Source organism: Orbicella franksi, chromosome 7 (genome assembly GCF_964199315.1).
Source record: "Orbicella franksi chromosome 7, jaOrbFran1.1, whole genome shotgun sequence".
Lineage (NCBI taxonomy): Eukaryota > Metazoa > Cnidaria > Anthozoa > Scleractinia > Merulinidae > Orbicella > Orbicella franksi.
In genome coordinates, this window is record NC_138151.1 from 10,513,073 (window position 1) to 10,530,820 (window position 17,748).

The 17,748-nt window shown below is 40.1% G+C and overlaps 1 protein-coding gene across 1 annotated transcript; it reads left to right on the forward strand.

Moving 5' to 3' along the window:
* Nucleotides 1-205: 205 nt before the first annotated feature.
* On the forward strand, nt 206-16,196 carry LOC145493399 (tyrosine-protein kinase HTK16-like). The gene is made up of 12 exons (XM_081472866.1): nt 206-1,142; nt 3,891-4,205; nt 5,007-5,144; nt 5,916-6,188; nt 7,556-7,847; nt 8,415-8,536; nt 9,214-9,267; nt 10,792-10,884; nt 11,428-11,613; nt 12,230-12,321; nt 12,664-12,790; nt 15,660-16,196. The coding sequence occupies exons 1-12, from the start codon at nt 555-557 to the stop codon at nt 15,846-15,848; spliced, it is 2,469 nt and encodes an 822-aa protein (XP_081328992.1). The 5' UTR covers nt 206-554; the 3' UTR covers nt 15,849-16,196.
* Nucleotides 16,197-17,748: the final 1,552 nt, after the last annotated feature.

The window sequence follows — 17,748 nt, forward strand, 5'->3', positions numbered from 1 at the left end:
CTGATTCGTGCTACCGACATTAACTTGGAGGGCCCTTGGAGGAGCGGGATAAACCTGGTTGAAGTACGCTTTAAGACTTATTTCTCGCGTAACAACTTTTTAGGACAAAGAATTTTCTTAGCTTATACTTCTTTACAAAGAGTCATGAAGTCTAACTAGATGTCTGAGGAATCTCAAAAAATTCTAGCAGAATGGGTGATGGTGACTGGGGAGGGGAGGGGAGGGGAGGGGATGAGGGATCAGAAATTTAAGGATTGCTGACATGACGGCCATGAACTCCCAAACACTGTTGTTACCATCATTTACGCTTCATTCACTCACATTTAGTCATCCAACCTGAGACCAATTATTCCCGTGGAGTACCCCCAGATCGCGCAAATTCGTCGTCGACTCATCGTAAACAATATGTAACCCAACCTCGTTTCTATGAACATCGAGTGTCGAATGAATGAGGATAAATCTTTCTTCGTCCGGTTTGCTAATATGCGATGTTCATGAGCTACCAATATATTCAATGCCGGAAATTCGTACACACGGAATGACCCCGCTCCTAAATGGTTGGAACAGAGCGAAACATGTCCGTCACTCTGAACGACTGTAGCTGGTATCACGGACGGATCACCCGTGATCAAGCTATCGACATCTTGCTCCAAAATGGACGGAAAGAGGGGCTATTCCTTGTGAGAAACAAAGCTGGGGCTGAAGACAACTTTGTGTTGTCGTTATGGCATGCGAATCAAGCGCTTCATTTCCAGATACAGTGTCGAGGAGGTATTTATTATTCTATCGATGATGGTCCCATTTTTGAAGGGCTGGATTCGCTGATTGAGTACTACAAAGAACAGGCAGACGGTCTCCCGATCAGACTTTCGCAGTTTTGCAAGGGGAATCCGCCCCCTACGTCATGTAGAAAACATGGAGTGACAACTCCTCTTCATCTTGCGTGTGCAGAGGGGAATCTTAATTTAGTGTCGGGTTTATTGACTGGAGGAAATCAGTCCGATGTGAGCACAAGAAATGAACAGGGGGTAACACCACTCCACGAAGCTGCATTTCGAGGGCATCAAGACATTGTTTTGCTCTTGTTAAAACATGGTGCGGAGACGAAGTGCAAAGACGATAACGGGAACACGCCGTTGCAGGTAAAATTGACCACTTTGAAAGCTAATTACCAAGAATCGAGTTTCGTCATAAAGCTCACTTCCTGTGAGCGATTGTCTTGGCGGAAATCCACACTGAATCAATTTGGTATCATGGTCATATGACTTGTGGGTTCCATCCGTTTTGTCTGAGAAATACACATGCAGAATCAATGAGTCTTTATACATGTAATTTACCCGTAAGATATACTATTTAAGCTTATCTTACCCCAAGTAAAGCATTTTGGAATTTGTAATGTTCAGAGGTCAGTTCAGATCAGGATTTATGTAAATATGTGATCAAAGCTCAAGGTATTAAAATTCAGTGAACCATGGAGCAAGGTAGAGACCCTGCAAGACAGAGGTTCCCTTCTTTTTCTGCTTGGTGAAAGTTGAGAGGGAACCTCTGCTTACAACCACGTGATTTCCTATCGTGCATGCATGAACTAAATCAGAATGCCTCGTGTCATGAATGCTATGCCGTGGGAAATGTGTTCACGCAATCAAATTTTTTGTTATTTTTGGTTCAATTGTGGCGAATTTACTTGAATTCCGACTTTTCCACAATTAAGTTGTTAGACAAACTACAGAAATTTCATAGAGTTCAGCAAAGTATTAAGCAACAAAACAAAGACCGATGAAACCCGAATTGGCTTCATTCAAGACCACACTGTCCAGTACGTGCTTCACAAACTGCAAGCTAGCTGCAGAAAAACAAACTGTTTTTGAATAATTAAAAACTTAACATTATAACCTGCCTATCCACCATTATATCATGCTCCAATTTGACAACGAATAGCTTGTGAAGGTGAATTACTGTACAGCAATAGTTTCTGCAACTGTTCAGACAATCAAAGATTGCCAGTTATTCATAGGACAAAAGTGTTGAATTTGATGCATGCATACGTGACGAACCCATGTCAGTGCAGTGTTGCCAACGAATTGTAATTTTCTAGCCAACCACAGGGCAGTAGATATTGTTGGCAGTTTCGCAAGTGGACAGCATTTTGAATCCTATCTGTCTTACGTAAGTTATTAAACTGGTTAAAACTTTAAAAAACCAGACAGTATATTTTATTTATTCATCCCTGGTTGTGGATGGTGGCTGATCAAACCATCGAGCAGTTATGAGCAAAGGTTTCCTCTTATCTCCCTCTGAGCAGAAAGAGAAGGACATACCAATCTCCATCTCGCAGCGTACTGCATGTAGTGTAAGAAGTTAATCACCTGTAACTGAGGGTGTTAAAGGGTATTTTCGTGACTCGTGATCGGCCCTTTTTTTTTCCTGTGAAATGTGAAATGGCTTATTTTTTCCTCGTGAATCGTGATTTCCATAGTCGCCGTGAACCATGATTTTCCAAAACGTTCTCTTTTATTTTCCCTGAAGCATGAAATGCCAATGTTGTATTTTTCGTGAATTGTGAAAGGGCTGCTTTATTTTCGGTGAAACGTGATCTATACCCCCCCCTTTACCACCCTCGTAACTGGGTGCTTCCGTGGGGAAGGGGGGGGGGCAGGAGGAACTCCCATATAAAAAAAGACGGGGGTGCTCGTCATACCTTCTAGGGGTTAAAACGTGACATGGTTTTGGTACCTCTTGGGGTGTTCAGCCTCAAAATGTGGAACCTGTTAGGGTATCAAGCTGAAAAAATGACCTTCATGAGATAACCAGTTTACAATTGTTACCTCCCATTGATTAAAAAAATTCAAGCCACGCCCACAAAGAGGATCTTGGTACCTCTTTTAGGGTCTTTGTAAATTTCTGATGAGTAGTATTAACCCCGTCCTTTTTACATGGTAGTCCCCCCGGGAGGGGGGGAGGGGGGGCTTCACAGATGGAAGTAACATAGGAAGTAACATAGGTGTGAACTACAGCTATTAAACAGTTGCAGTATATCGTTTGCTAACTTTTTGTGGGCCGACAGTGTTGTAGCCTTTATCACTCTCCCAAATCTATAGCAAACTTCTCTATTCCAATTGGCTCTCTGTTAACCTGTCTGTCGTGTAATTGGTGTGCGATCATGTATGCATCCAACTACAGGTGTCCAATTACAACAGTTATAGTTGGGTAGCTAAGGCATCTCTGTGGCAATTACACACTTTAATGGCCTCCCTAATGCTTTCCTACTGTTTGTACATATGGGAAATTCTACCAACCTTGTGAATCAAAACTTTTAAAGACATTTTTATACTCAAGAATAATTGTTGTACATGTAAGGTTATGATTAATTTGAGTAGTCATAAATTGTTTTCAAACAATTTAGAGAGAAATCGTGATCTAGGTCTTTTATACTGTCTGCTAATTCATTACTAGCTACTTAATTCTCCTTTTCTAGGTAGTAATACTTGATACTTTACTCTGACTTCCTTATTGGCTATTAGTCTGTTCCAGGCTCTTGCTAGTTGCCCGTCTAGTTGGGGACGAGCGAAACAAAAGAGGGCAATCAAGGGAAAAAATGAACGAGACTGAGATGAGGAAGGGAAGTCGACCACCCCTCCTTTTTCTCTCCCTCTTTTCTTTTCTTTTCTTTTCTTTTGTTTCCTTTTCTTTTCTTTTCTTTTCTTTTCTTTTCTTTTCTTTTCTTTTCTTTTCTTTTCTTTTCTTTTCTTTTCTTTTCTTCTCTTTTCTTTTCTTTTCTTTCCTCCCCAATTACAGAGAGCCTGGAACAGACTAATTGGCCATCAGCTCAAGCAGGTATTAAGCATAAACTGTCTGACGGCACATATTTTACTTCACTGAATTGTTCTCAGGCTGCCTGTGAGGGAGGTCATGCGTCAGTGTGCTCTTCACTTGTAAGGAAAGGACAAGCTGACTTACAGGACCGCTCTCCTGTTACTGGATTTGTCGCTCTTCATATTGCAGCATTAAGAGGTCATGTTGAGTGTTTGATGATTCTCCTGGAGCTCGGGGCTGCACTGCACCCACGATCACAAGAAGGGGACACGCCCAGGGACCTTGCCCTTAGATATGGCAACATACATATAGCTGAAATAATAGATAATTATCCAGTTCAGCCTCCAAAGACTTTGCCAAGGATGTGGTTACATGAAAACTTAGCTAGAAAGGTATGCGTGATTCATTCTTCATATTCACGCACTTAAGTACTTATTATCAATAATATTATTATTCCACGAGCATGCGTTGGATATGAAATGATAGATAGGCAATAAGGCATGTAGCACCAAGTTGGCTTTAACCATCTCATATCCAACAGGTGTGAGTGAAATAATTGTCGTATTAAAAACGCCCCTAAAATATAGAAAACTGAAAATATAATAAACACAAAAACGCCCCAAAAAATTAGTCATACGCTTGCGATGTTAAATTTTGTGAAGCACAGTATAATGGCTCATACACACGTACCATACATGTACGTACCCTGAAGGTTAAGCCAATGAAAACTCTTGAATTGCATTATCCAATGATTCAGTTTTTACTACCATACCTTGTAATGAAGTAGTTTACATTGCCAGGCATAATTTTACGGTCAACTGACCATGTCAATTTAAATGTTCTGTTGAACATAATGTGGATCAGCCTTTATATTCAGTGTTCTTTTCATATACTTTAACGCTTCTTTCCAACCATTCAAAGGTAACAAAGTAAGTAACTTGTTTGTTTGTTTGTTTAAAGTATTTTTCTGGACCAATACTGGTTCTTTTAGACAAAAGTTGTCTCAACTCCCAATTTGGGATCTTTTCTCTAGACCCGCATGTTTTCTGTTTATAAACAGTTTACATGCATTTAATTTGAAATGGGCTTCAAATTCCTGATGTTAACAAATTGAATAGCAACAGTAAAAGAATCTCAGTGAATGAAACCCTTTTATTCTGAAATGATTTATGTGCTGCTTTGGTTTCTTCCAGGAAACTATTAACCTCTTTCAGAAATGGGGATTAGTTGATGGGCTGTTCCTTGTTCGTCTTAGCACGCGTGACCATGGCTACTATGTCCTTTCTGTGGTTGTCAACACACAGATTTATCATTATCAAATACGGAGCAGGGTAAGTTATTAGCAAAAAGTATTTAGTATGTCTATTAAGTATTGATCTAGTCAACTCTAAGGTCTGTAGAGTGAATTAGTAACAGTAGGTATACAATAACTTGCATCACACAGGGCTGTGCTCTAGAAGCATCCAGATGCTACAGGTGAATACATGTAACTTTTGCCTTTTTTTGCTTAAGTTTGGTCAAGATCAATCAGTTAGAAATAAATTGATAATATAAAGATTTAGCCATGACAGCAGCGATGATGGCGACGTCGTGCAATATGGTGGCCATCCTTCAGGTTAATAGGTTGACTGTGGCATGTTACCTTGGTTTACAGCACACATATTTGATATTGGACATCCATGTTATGGTCAATTGACAGCTGTCTAAACAAGGGATTTGCTGACCAGTATCACATGAGCATATCACGGGCTCAGGTTTAAAGCTCATCGAGGTCACATGTCTTTTTAAGTTGACGGCTGTTCAGGTACTGGTTTTTGATTGGATCACAGGCTCAAGCCAGGTTAACGTTTGTAGTCAGGAGCTCCAGTGTTAGGCTTGGCGTAATCTTTATATTATCAAGTTATTTTTAATTGATTAATCTTGACCAGACACCAAAGTAACACCTCCCCATTTCAGTATGAGCTCAGCTGCTTACAAATCTAAAGGTCCAAAAACTTTAAACTCTTCCCCCTTTTTTCTTATTGATTAATATTAAAAACTCTCCTGGTTTAGAAATACAGTAAGTTATGTTAAGCTTTATATTATCACACTCATTTGTACAGTCTGACAGATGGTTCTACATTGACGATGGCCCATTATTTGAGACCCTACCTCATGTCATTGACCACTACAGTAGAAATGCAGATGGATTACCAGTTCTTCTCAAGATGGCTCTTCCACCTGATGGAAAGCCTCCAGTTGTTCTTCAGAACATCCCAGTGCCCCCTATGAGGAAGCGACCGCCTTTAACACCAGCTATCAGCTCTCCTGCACTGAATACACACTCGGCCAGAATCCTGCCTGGACAAAATCCTTTACAAAGATCAGGATCTGCTGTAAGTACATGGACATTTAGACTATTTGTTATATACCTTGTGTTTGTGGCTGATATAACATGCACTCTGATTGGCTAATTCTAGGGCATTATTCTCCCATAATGCCCACAGGCTGATTATGGAACTGCAAAAACAAAGCGAAAAGCCACTTAATAAACAACTTTAGTTATTGGCTGAGAGTTAGGTCTTTAGGGGAAAGTCTAAAACCTCAGCCGTTCCATATTGATCTTGCTATTGCTTCCTGACCTTGGGCTTATTTAAATGTTTATAAATCATTCTTGTCACAAGGAGCAAAAAAAGCAAACAAGCTTTTGACTGTATCTCACAGTCATCTTCAGCAAAGTGGAAGAAGAAGACAATGAGATGCAGCCAAAAGCTGCATTTGTTTTACATTTCAGACCTTGTAATGATAATTAATATTTACATGTACATTGTTCATAGAGGAAAATGTAAAGTCTGCATTCGAGCCAAAGTGGTGACATAAGGTGGCATATAACTCAATTTTTTGAAGCATGAAGCAACTGAGAGTATTGGCACAGTACTCTTTCTCACAGAAATGCTAGTCTTCATTTCCAGATTGTTCTTTGACTAACAGTTTTTCAGTATCCAGTTATTCTTCTTGGTAGAGAAGGGCCCGAAGGAACTCCCCTGTAAAATTGACAGGGGATGCTCATCAAAAATTTTGAAGCTTTTTTTAGCATGGTAATAAAGAACAATTTTTTTTTCTGACACTGACATTTTTTCAGCTCCATACACTAAAAAGAAACAGCAGCAATAATTTCCTCAATTTCATAAAGGCCATCTTAGATTTTACACTCTTGGCAATACCAATCAAGAATGTTCACCCCCTAAAAGGTATGACAAGCACCTCAGTCATTTTATTAGAGGAGTCCTTTCTCCCCCCATGGAGAAGTGCATTGCTGGAAAAAACATCAATTTAACCAGCTTCTAGTGCTGCAATGACTAGATCTTGAGCATAATGCACTGTCTAGCAATTAGGCTGCCACTTCACCCACAGTTCACAGATAAACTACTGGCCCATCAAGCCAACATGTATCTCCAGTCTTTGTAGCATGAGTGAAAAGGAGTATTTCTAATTCCCCTTGATGGGGTCCGATGTAAGTCCATCACAAAGTAACCTCCAATATTAAACTCACTGCTTCTCATTTATACACCTGGGCAGAGAGAGACACTGTGAGAGTGTCTTACCCAAGAACACAATTTAACAGTGACTCCAGCCGGGGTTCGAACCCAGACTACTTGATCAGGAGTGACACACACTAACCATTAGCATTCCCCACCTCCCATTGCTATACAGTATGGGAAATAAGAAATATTCTTATATCTAAAATGTTGTTTCTCCTAAGGAGACCCTCAGTACTGATCAAAGTCCGTCAAGGAAAGCGACTCCTCCATTTGTGAAGAGATCCATCAGTGAACAGAACTCTCATGCCCTAGGCATCAGTGATGGAGAAAACTTCAGTAAATTGGAAGGTAGACACCCTCGCCCTCCTCCTCCTCCGAACCCACCACCAAGAGGGCAACGACGCCCACCACCACCCCTCCCACCTAATCTGACAAGTCCTACTAGTCCAGTGAGACCCGCGCAACCCAATCCTCCAGGTCCAGCAAAGTCAAATGTCCCAGTTCAGTCACAAGGTACAGATACATTGCAACATTTGTTTACACTTTTGCTGTCTTTGCACTGTTTAATCAGATAAAGAAAACTTAGAGCGGCTGTACCTTACAACCTCTTGCATTTCTTGCAGCTTGCTGTTAGACTCAAAACACCACATTTTCACTTCTTCTGCTTTCTAACATGTTCCTTGCAGCGCAAGAACTTCTTGTGCCACTTCCTGCGCATGTATTATTTTTGGGCAAATGTGGTTGAACACTGTCTTGAGTGTATAATAGATCTTCCCAATTGAAACTAAACTAAAGTGAAAATGAAGAAATAAAATTGTAAAAATCTAATAGTATGCTAATTAAGATCAGATCTCCAAACACCATTACGGCCATGATTTCATTTGTTTAAACGTGATGGATGAAAAATACATGTCACAAGATACTAATTTAACTTGCAAAATATTTACTTAATGCAATTCACCCAAGCCTCCTTGCAGATCAGTTCCTTTGCTAACATAACCACGTGCCTTGCTTTTGTACAGAGATTTCAAGGAGAAATTACATGATGATCACCCATTCCATCTCCTTTGTTCTTTTCAGCTCCCATGCAATCTCAACAGACATTGATAACGAGGCAGTCACTAGAACTTGGAGCGGAACTGGGTCAGGGAGAGTTTGGTTCTGTTCTCAAGGGTGTTTGGACAGATCCTAAAGGAAACAAGGTAAAAGGGAATTTTCAACTTGGTTGAACACATTTTCTAGCTCGCCTAAAAGCCTAAAAGCCTGTTGTATCAATAATAATAATAATAATAATAATAATAATAATAATAATAATAATAAATATATAAAAGCCTGTTCACAGGTAACCCACCATTTGCAGAGTTGCTCCACCATTTGCACAGGTACACTGTTCTGTAATACATGTATGCTCGCAGTATTTCTTTCAATTTCAGAACTTTTCTGAGAATTTTATGTTTCTTCACAACAACATCTGCTAGTTTATTATTTTCTTTATTTATTAATCTTAACACTGTGTTCAATAGGCTATGCTCAATATATCGATATTCTAACATGGCTCTGAGGCTTTGGCTAAAATTTTAAATTTTTAAAGTTTCTTTTGTCTCTCAAATCCCAAAAGAGACTTTGATACAAGGAAAACAACACCAAATATAGAATTTTGTCCTGAAAGCTCAGAGCCATGTTAGAATATTTATTTATCAAAGGTGGCCTATTACCAGCTGCTGCTTGCAAGAGAACGAGGCTAGACCTGAGAGAGTAGGGGAAATTGAGCCAATCATGGCTTTTTTCTGCTTTGGAAAAAGTTACATGTAAATATATAGTGTTAGTCACTATTGGGAAGTTGCTAATTAGTAGTTTCAATTAAACTGACAATTTACAGGTTCCAGTGGCATTGAAAACTTTACATCCTGAAAAAATTGCCCTTGGAGAACAGGTGAAAGCTCTTTGAAGTGTATAGAGCATTTTCACTCACGTGGGCAGCAGCCATACAAATTCATTGAAACAATAGTAAGTGTTTACACAAGAAAAGACCTCAACTTCCACAGGATTGGTTTGGTGTGTTCACCAACATGGCCACCGTTTCATTGAGCATGTTGGAACACCAATATGGCTGCCGTGACGTCATGTGAAAATGCTCTATATATAGACAATACTGGTGTGATGGAGAGGGGGTGGGGGGGGGGGGGAAGTGATGCAGCATTAGATTCTAAGCTGCCTATCACTTATTTTTAGAAAGCAATATTCAGCTTATTATTAGCATGAAGTCGCAATCAATGAGAATGCAAGAGCTGAAATTATCTGTTTGTCACAGGAACAAACCTTTTTCCAACCCCCATGAACCTCTGAGCAGGATTTCATTGATCAGCTTGTTTGGTCCAACTGTAACCCTCGGACGTACAAGGGGTGGGGGGTGGAGTGGGTGGATGCCATCATCCACATTAGGTTTTATTCAAAGTTTAGAAAAGATGGTTAACTTACAGTAGCTGTTCATTCATTCTTTGCGGAAATTTTGATATGTCAATTGTGTCCATCACTTTTGATGTTGCCATGGCAACCGCAAATTTCATGTAGGTTTGGCCAAAACCAACTTTTTTGACATACATTGTAATTCATCAAATTCCAGACATTCATCAATTTGTACATTTCAGAGACATTCTGGCTTGATTTTGTTTTAATTTCGGTCATTTCATGACTTTTTAAGAAAATAGTAAAATTCAAGATGGCGGATCCAATTTGGCGGGCCAAATGTCGTCATTTGACGTCATATGACGTCACAACCAACAAACATGGTATGATTTTGTAGAGCAAGCTCAGGGCTATCTAATGAATGTAAATTTTTTCCGCTGTGCCTTAACAGAACGACTCTGCCCCCCTTGTACCACAATGGGGGTATGAGTTAGCTTGTACGTCCCAGCTCAGTCGCGGCATTTTGAGTTATTTTGGCTACGTACAAAATTACTTTTAAATTAACGGAAACCTGAAAATAGTAGTTTACTAAGATAGAAAAACACCAATGAGATTATAATAAACCATAAACTAAAAGGAACAAAGATGGAGAAGATAAACACGGATAACAAACGAAGAACCTGGAAAATTTAAGCTTAAAGGAGCTCAGTCACGGTTTGCGCATATTGAAAAGTTTGTTTGTAATCCGTGTTAATCTTCTCCATCCTTAGCCATCCTCGTTCCTTTATGGTTTATCATTATCTCTTTGGTGTTTTTCTATCTTATTAAACTGTTATTTCAGGTTTCCTACCATTTAAAGGTAATTTTGTATGTGGCCAAAATAACTCAAAATACCGTGACTGAGCCCCTTTAACTTTTCAAGATGCGCGAACCGTGACACCAAGGGAGGAGGGATGTTGTTGTATTTGTTCTGATGATGTTCAAGAATTACCATGTCGTTCTAAATGTGATTTTCAGTTAAACACAATAGTACATGTATTTTTGCTTGCAGGAATTCTTACGTGAAGCGCGAATAATGTTCGGGCTAGATCACCCGTGTATTGTGAGACTTATTGGTGTTTGTCTTGGGCCTCCGTTGATCCTGGTTAGTAATCATCACAGTCAGAAGCTGTCAGTTGATACTTTTAGTTAGCCTGCTACTGGGAAGATTGCTTGACATCCCAAATAATGGCTACAAAGTATATACTTGATTGGCCACTCTCAATTGGGGCTTTTCAGGACCAGTGTAAACAAACAATGATAAATAAATATTCAAATAAACATAATTAAGTTAAGAATCCCAACTGGCGGGAGGCAGAACAGTTGGCTATTTACAAGCGCAGCCGAGAAGCTGAACCTAGGGCTACCGAGAACAACATCAGCTAGCGATCTGAACGGGATTTGAACCCGGGACCTACGGATTTCAAATCCGCCGCTCTGACCACTTGGCCACGCTGCCTCATAGAAAATTGGGTGAAAATTTGAAAGAGCAAGAACTGTAATGCGTTGTGTATTCCGTTACACACTGTTTGTTTTTGTAAAGTCGTGAAAAACCAAAATTAAATAAATTTATTTTGGTAGGAAGCAACAGTGCTAGTTGCCGTCGTTTAATTGTGGCATGGAACAAACAAATTGTGTTGTTTTGCAGGTTCAAGAATTAGTTCAGATGGGAGCGCTACTCGACTTATTACTCGACCATCAAGCAGACATTTTTCAGAAGGACCTTAAACTGTGGGCTGCTCAGATAGCGTGGGGTATGATGTACCTGGAGAAAAAGCGCTTTGTCCATAGGGACCTGGCAACAAGGAACATCCTCATGTCTACCAAGCAACAGGTCAGAAAAGGACCTGTAACTAACTGAAAAGTTGTGGTTTTGGGTCACAAATTTCTGAGCGAATGTGCGGGACTGCTATCATTAGTGATTGAGTGTTGAAAATAAATAAGCCGGGACCCATTTGTCCGCAAGACCCAGAGCTGAGACTTTTTTGCTGTTTTCTAAATCAGTTATGTTGTAGATATCTAACTCGATACAGTCGTTTCACGGGTGTCATGTAAGACTGCTAGAGTAAAACTGTAAGAAATCTGTGGTTATCGTCGACTTCCATGTTTCCTGATTGCACATCACCACAGATAAACTGGTATTCTCGACTGACATATCCTTTGCCTGCCTAGCCGTTGGGAGGGACACACATGGCACGGAGGGGCAGGATGAGTTCTGTCTAACACGGCTTTTAGTGCAATTTACAATAAGTGTTTCTCGATTTTTAGTATCCCTAATTAGCACAGTGGTACTAAAATACCCTAATGATTAAAGTGATTCGATAGATTTGCTCTGTTGTTTATGTAGATAAAGTACAACTGATAATAAGATTAAGAAAGTAGCGTTTTTGGAGGGCTTAAGGATATGCTTTCCAGCGCTTTACCATGTTTCTTTTTACCTTTCCTTTCAGGTAAAAATCAGTGACTTTGGTCTGTCTCGTGCAGTTGGTTCTGGAAGCGATTATTACAAGGCTTCACAGGGTGGCCGCTGGCCAGTAAAATGGTGAGTTAGCACTATCGCTCCACCAGCGCGCACTCGTCTTGGAATTACAATTAACCTATTTTAATTCTTTCCCCCAGCCGTTAACCCACTACTGTGCAAGGAAGCGGAATAACAGGGGGATGTAGTAATTTAATTCATAATGCTTGCGTTTCCATTGGACTGTATAGTAGAGAGTCTTGTAAAGATGTTCTTTCTTCACCAACTATTAACCGTTTTTGTCTACATGTCTGTCTGATATTAACATTTTTGTTTGATTGTTTGTTGAGCTTTTCTCGCTATTGTGTGTTACTAGTGAATTTCGGACTTTAAAAAATAAAACTTAGAAGTTTTCTTTCCCCTCAGGTATGCGCCGGAATCGATCAATTTCGGAACGTTCTCGCATCAGAGTGACGTGTGGAGTTATGGCGTGACACTGTGGGAAATGTACTCGTTTGGTCAGTTACCATATGGAGAAATGTCAGGAGGGGAGGTGAGTGGAATTTAAAAGTAAAAAAACAAAAACAAAAATAGCAGATGTTTCAAGTTATTTGTGATATTTAGATGGTATTGCAGGCAAGTGCATCATCTTAGCAATAGGCTGATTTAGCTTGAGAACGGGAACATCACTTGACGACAGCGCGCGCAGTACAAATACCCAAATATGGTCAAATTAGAACAGAATCCAGGTTATTCCGCGCGACCTGCAGTCGTCATCAGACGTTCCCGTCCTGTTGCTAAATCAGCCTATTGTTAGTTCAGCGTAGCTTTTCCCTCTTTCTTTGTACGAAATAAATCATTGAAAGATCCTACAGCGAACACACGAAGATCATACTTTTTGCATTTTGATCAGTAGAAAATGAGTTTCGGAGAAATCAAGTTTGGCTCATCGGAATCCTTCCGATCTTTGACTATGGTCCCGTCCACACTAGGCCGGAGAAATATGGAAACGCAGCTTTATTTTTACAGTTAGGCGTACCGTCCACACTAATCCGTCACGGAAACGGAGCTTTTCGAAAACGCTCTTCAAACCGGAGGAATTTGAAAATGCCGGCTTTGCGTTTTAGTGTGGACGGGAAACATTCTGAAAACGGAGCTTTTCGAAAACGATGCCGTTTTTTTCGTAAACGATGACGTCACGACAATCACGTGATTTCCCTGCCCGAGTCTTCCTCAAACACAAATCCAAAATGACCGGTAATTGTTGCGTTTTCAAATTTCTCCGGCGCGGTGTGGACGGAAAACATTTGATGCGTTTTCAGAGTGAAAACGCCATTTTCACATTTCTCCGGTGTAGTGTGGCTGGGGCCTGTAGAATACGGCATGTGTAATTGATATCAGAGAGTTATGTGGACTGACCTATAGGTTAGCTAAACAAGTGTTGGAATGCGCGCTGTAATCTCCAAGATAGTTTAGATATCGGGTTTAATACTTGGACAAATTCCCTTAGTAGCTCTAAATTTTAACGCGTTTTTTTACTTTAGTATAAATGCTTTAAGAAAACGACGCGCGAAAGGAAAGTGATATTTTTAAGGCCGATACACACTAGTACACAGTGGGGAGCATAGTGTGGGAGCTTGCTCCATATTATGGTACACACGAGGGAGCGTTTTCAAGTTTTGCCCCGGGATCTTGCTCCCAAATATTTAACCAGTTTAATGTTGTGGAGCATTTTGCAGGGTGGAAATTCTGCTCCCGAGAATGAATTACGCCCATGAAATACGTTGGTACACACCGAGCCCGGGGCGGGGGGGGGGGGGGTACTTTGGGAATTTCTGGGTGGGGATGTGCCGCTGGGACCCTAGACCCCTTAGCTTATACCAGAGCTTGTTCAGCTGAATTTTGCTAAGCTATACTAGGGTAAACTCCCCAAATCCCCCCATCTATCGACACTGTTGAGGCTGATTTGCGTCAATTTAAACTTGCCGATTTGATTTTTTTATATTTTTGAGTGGCAATTCCTGGTTTCCTTACTCTAAATAAAATCTTCAACCAACCAGCTCGGTTTTGTGAAAAATGATACCATATTCTAGACCCAAACGCTCTGATTTATATACCCTATCCTAGAGTAAACTGCTTGAAAACCGTACCCTTCACAGCGGCACATACCTATATAGCCCATATATGGCAGTGCCCCCACCCCCCGGGAAACCCAGGAGCTTTGCCCACGGAGCGTGCCCCGGGAGCAAAACCTAGGAACAAAACCTCTCGTGTGTATCGGCCTTTAAGCGCGCTCGGGTGATATAACTCCTGGTTATGTAGTTTCTAAAGAGGTCTAAAGAAACTGCATATTACATCTAGTAATGAATATTCTCTCTGCGCAAGAGGGATTAATCCATGCTAGCCTAGCATACAATTGTCGTTAATTTGACCTCATAAAGCAGGTGTGATTCCGAACATTTTCTAGGGCGAATGAGTATTCTCCCGAAAAGAGGATAACCTCGCGAGGTATACCCAACGCAAATTTTCGAAAATTTCTCACCGGGAATTTCCGTTGTATTTGATGTTCCTCCCCGAATTTCCGGTATTTTTGGTTGAGTGACTCGCTTTCCGGAAATTCAACAATTTCCGGATATTCTGGAAACTTACCCAGAAAATTCCGTACCATTTGTCACCGTCTCGAAATTTTTGGTTGAATGGAAAGTGCCAAGAGGTTTTGTTTGGTTTTGTGCTTGCTAAGGTCTAAAATTGTACGTTCAACGTTTCTTTAAGTCCTAACCAATCAGGACCAAGCTTATTTTTTACCTAGCCAATCAGCGTCTAGCTTGTGCGACTTTCCCCTCGCTTTTCTCGAATTGCATGTTTCAACTTTGGCTGTCCTGATTGGTCAAGTTTACGAATGTAGATTTTCAGGAATTCTGCACCTCGACATCAATTTTCTCTACACAGTATTTCTTGCTATCTATATCCTTGTTTTTAAAACGAAGGGAAAAGACGAACTTATGCAATTGTACTTCTCTCCGCCGAACAAGTTCCCATTACCAGCCGCTGTACATGTTCAGGAAAGGAGCCTGCTCTCCTCTCCCGAAGTTTCATCCTGGTGAGGATCGTAGACCAGACTCGAGAGAATAGCGGAAATCGAGTGTAAAGTACCAGCTGATGACGAATCCCAGTCTCCCAGACGGGACTGGATAACAGTATTCGTCTCTTAGTTGCTAAGCAACATATCGCCTAATGCGCGTGTTGTCGAATACAGATCGGAAAGTCAACGAGTGCTTCAACGAAGATTTGCCAAAAGTGGCACCTGTTTCCCCCACTTTGATCTTTTAAGTGACGAAAAGCCGCAAATCCCGCATGCAATTCGTGGGAACAAAAACATAAAAGAAATCGTCTATAAATAACATCGTTTTATCTTTGCACAGGTAATACGCATGCTAGAGGAGGACAACAAACGACTTGAAAGACCTGAAGCTTGCCCAGAACAGACATATTCACTGATGTTACAATGCTGGGATTTGAAGCCGGAGAAGAGACCGACCTTCGCAGCGTTACATAATGTATTCAGCACAAATCCGTTTTACGCAGATGTGAAGCTGCCGATAAAAGGATGAAGCGACAAGTCAATCAAGATAAATAAACGAATTAATTAATTAATTAATTAAATGATAATATGATAACATAATTTAGAAGAATAAGCGTGTAAAATTCCAGACGGGATGAGGCGTGATATGTTAGTGTAACGTTTTCTTGTAGGTTCTTGCGTGACGTAACGCTCTCACGATGAATGGAAGTTCTGGCGTCACGCGTGCATAAAATTTACTGTCCACATTAGATTTTAATTCATTTTTAATCAACGTGAAGGGTGAACAATTTTTAAATTAGTTTCCTCGAAATACCAAAAGAGATCAGAAAAAATATTCATGATAAATCGGGAAATTAAAATTGCATTCTGTAAGTGACTGGAAAAAAAAGTGCCATGCCCTGTTAGCCATCCTCCTTAGATTTCTATCAATTTACCTCTAATTAACAATTAGATTATTCGCTCTCGATTTCTATGAGGTGATAGTTGACGAGGCCGATGGCCTCATCAACTATCACCTCATAGAAATCGAGAGCGAATAATCTAATTGTTTTAGTAGAATTCTTACTAACATTTACTTCAAATACCGGCTTCCAATTATTTCTTGACGTATTATTTAACTTTCCGCCAGAAAAAGGTCGCTCGGATTGAATTGTCATTTGTTGTGAGCGTGCGCGCATTACCTTTTTCAATAATTTCAACATTTTGAAAATCAAGAAACCGTAAATGTCCTTCGTTTAGACTTCTCAGAAATTTAATTATCCATTTGCATCAAAATTTTCCTTCAAAACTTCGGAAAAACGAAAAAAACGTCGTCATTTCCTAGACGACCTCCAGCCACTGCACACTAATGGCTGGTAGTGTTCAAGGGCTCAGCCAATCAGATTACAGCATTTGCATTAGTATACTAGTAGAATTCTACTAATATGGAATAGCATATAGTTTTCTCTTTACACAGCCTCTCTTATCTGGTGCTATGCATCTGGTCTTTTTTGCCTTTTGTTTTCAAATGTAAGCTCGTTTCCTTGGGTGCTTTTCTGCTGAAAAATTAGAGAAAGCAAGCAGTAAACGCCAGCTTAGTGTTGATTTTGTTTGCTTTTCCTCAATATAGTTCATAATACTGAGGGAAAAACTTCGAAACTTCATGTCGCTTCATTTATCTAATGAATAGCTTTGAAGTTAGAAATAAGTTTGAAACAACAGAGAAGTTATTTTGGTCAGTTTATTTTTGGAGTGAAACTTTTTTCTAAGTATTTGTATAGGGATGGGTCATTGTGTAAGTGTTGGGGGGAGAAGTGGGCAAGGGCAATTGTTCTGACCAAGATGCTTTTTTTTTTAGGGTCCGATCATTTAAGAATTTTTTCTCCATTAGCTTCATATGTGTCATGCGTGGCTCGCTGTGCACCAGTTTATTTTTTTGTCACTTTATCTTGTTCAGGAATTTTTTGGAGGTAATTGCCCACCCCCCACCCCCTCCCATCACTGATCCATCCCTTAGCCAGTTTCTTCAGATCCTGTAGGAAATGGTGAATTATTATTAATAATTATTATATATCAAAAGTCGATATAGTCCTAAAATGAAGTTAGCTTTATTCAACCAGGGGTGTAGTGGCACAAAAAGCTTATTTTTATTGTTTGAAATTTGAAGTGCGTTTTTGTACAATAAGGTGGAAATACCTTCTGGTTATTGCTTGAAATTTTAAAGATTTCTTAGGTAATAGGATCTTATTGATATTTTTGAAACCATTTTCCTTTGTAGTTGTCGTCACGCAATCTCGTGACTCAACGATAATCGTTGCGTTACAATGACCACCCAAATGCATGGCCTCCAAGGAGTGACTGAAATGGGACTTACCCGTCGGAAGGGTAGAAATGTTCTGTACAATTCTAATTGATTGAGCAGTTGCATGACTAGAAATTCAAATTGAGAG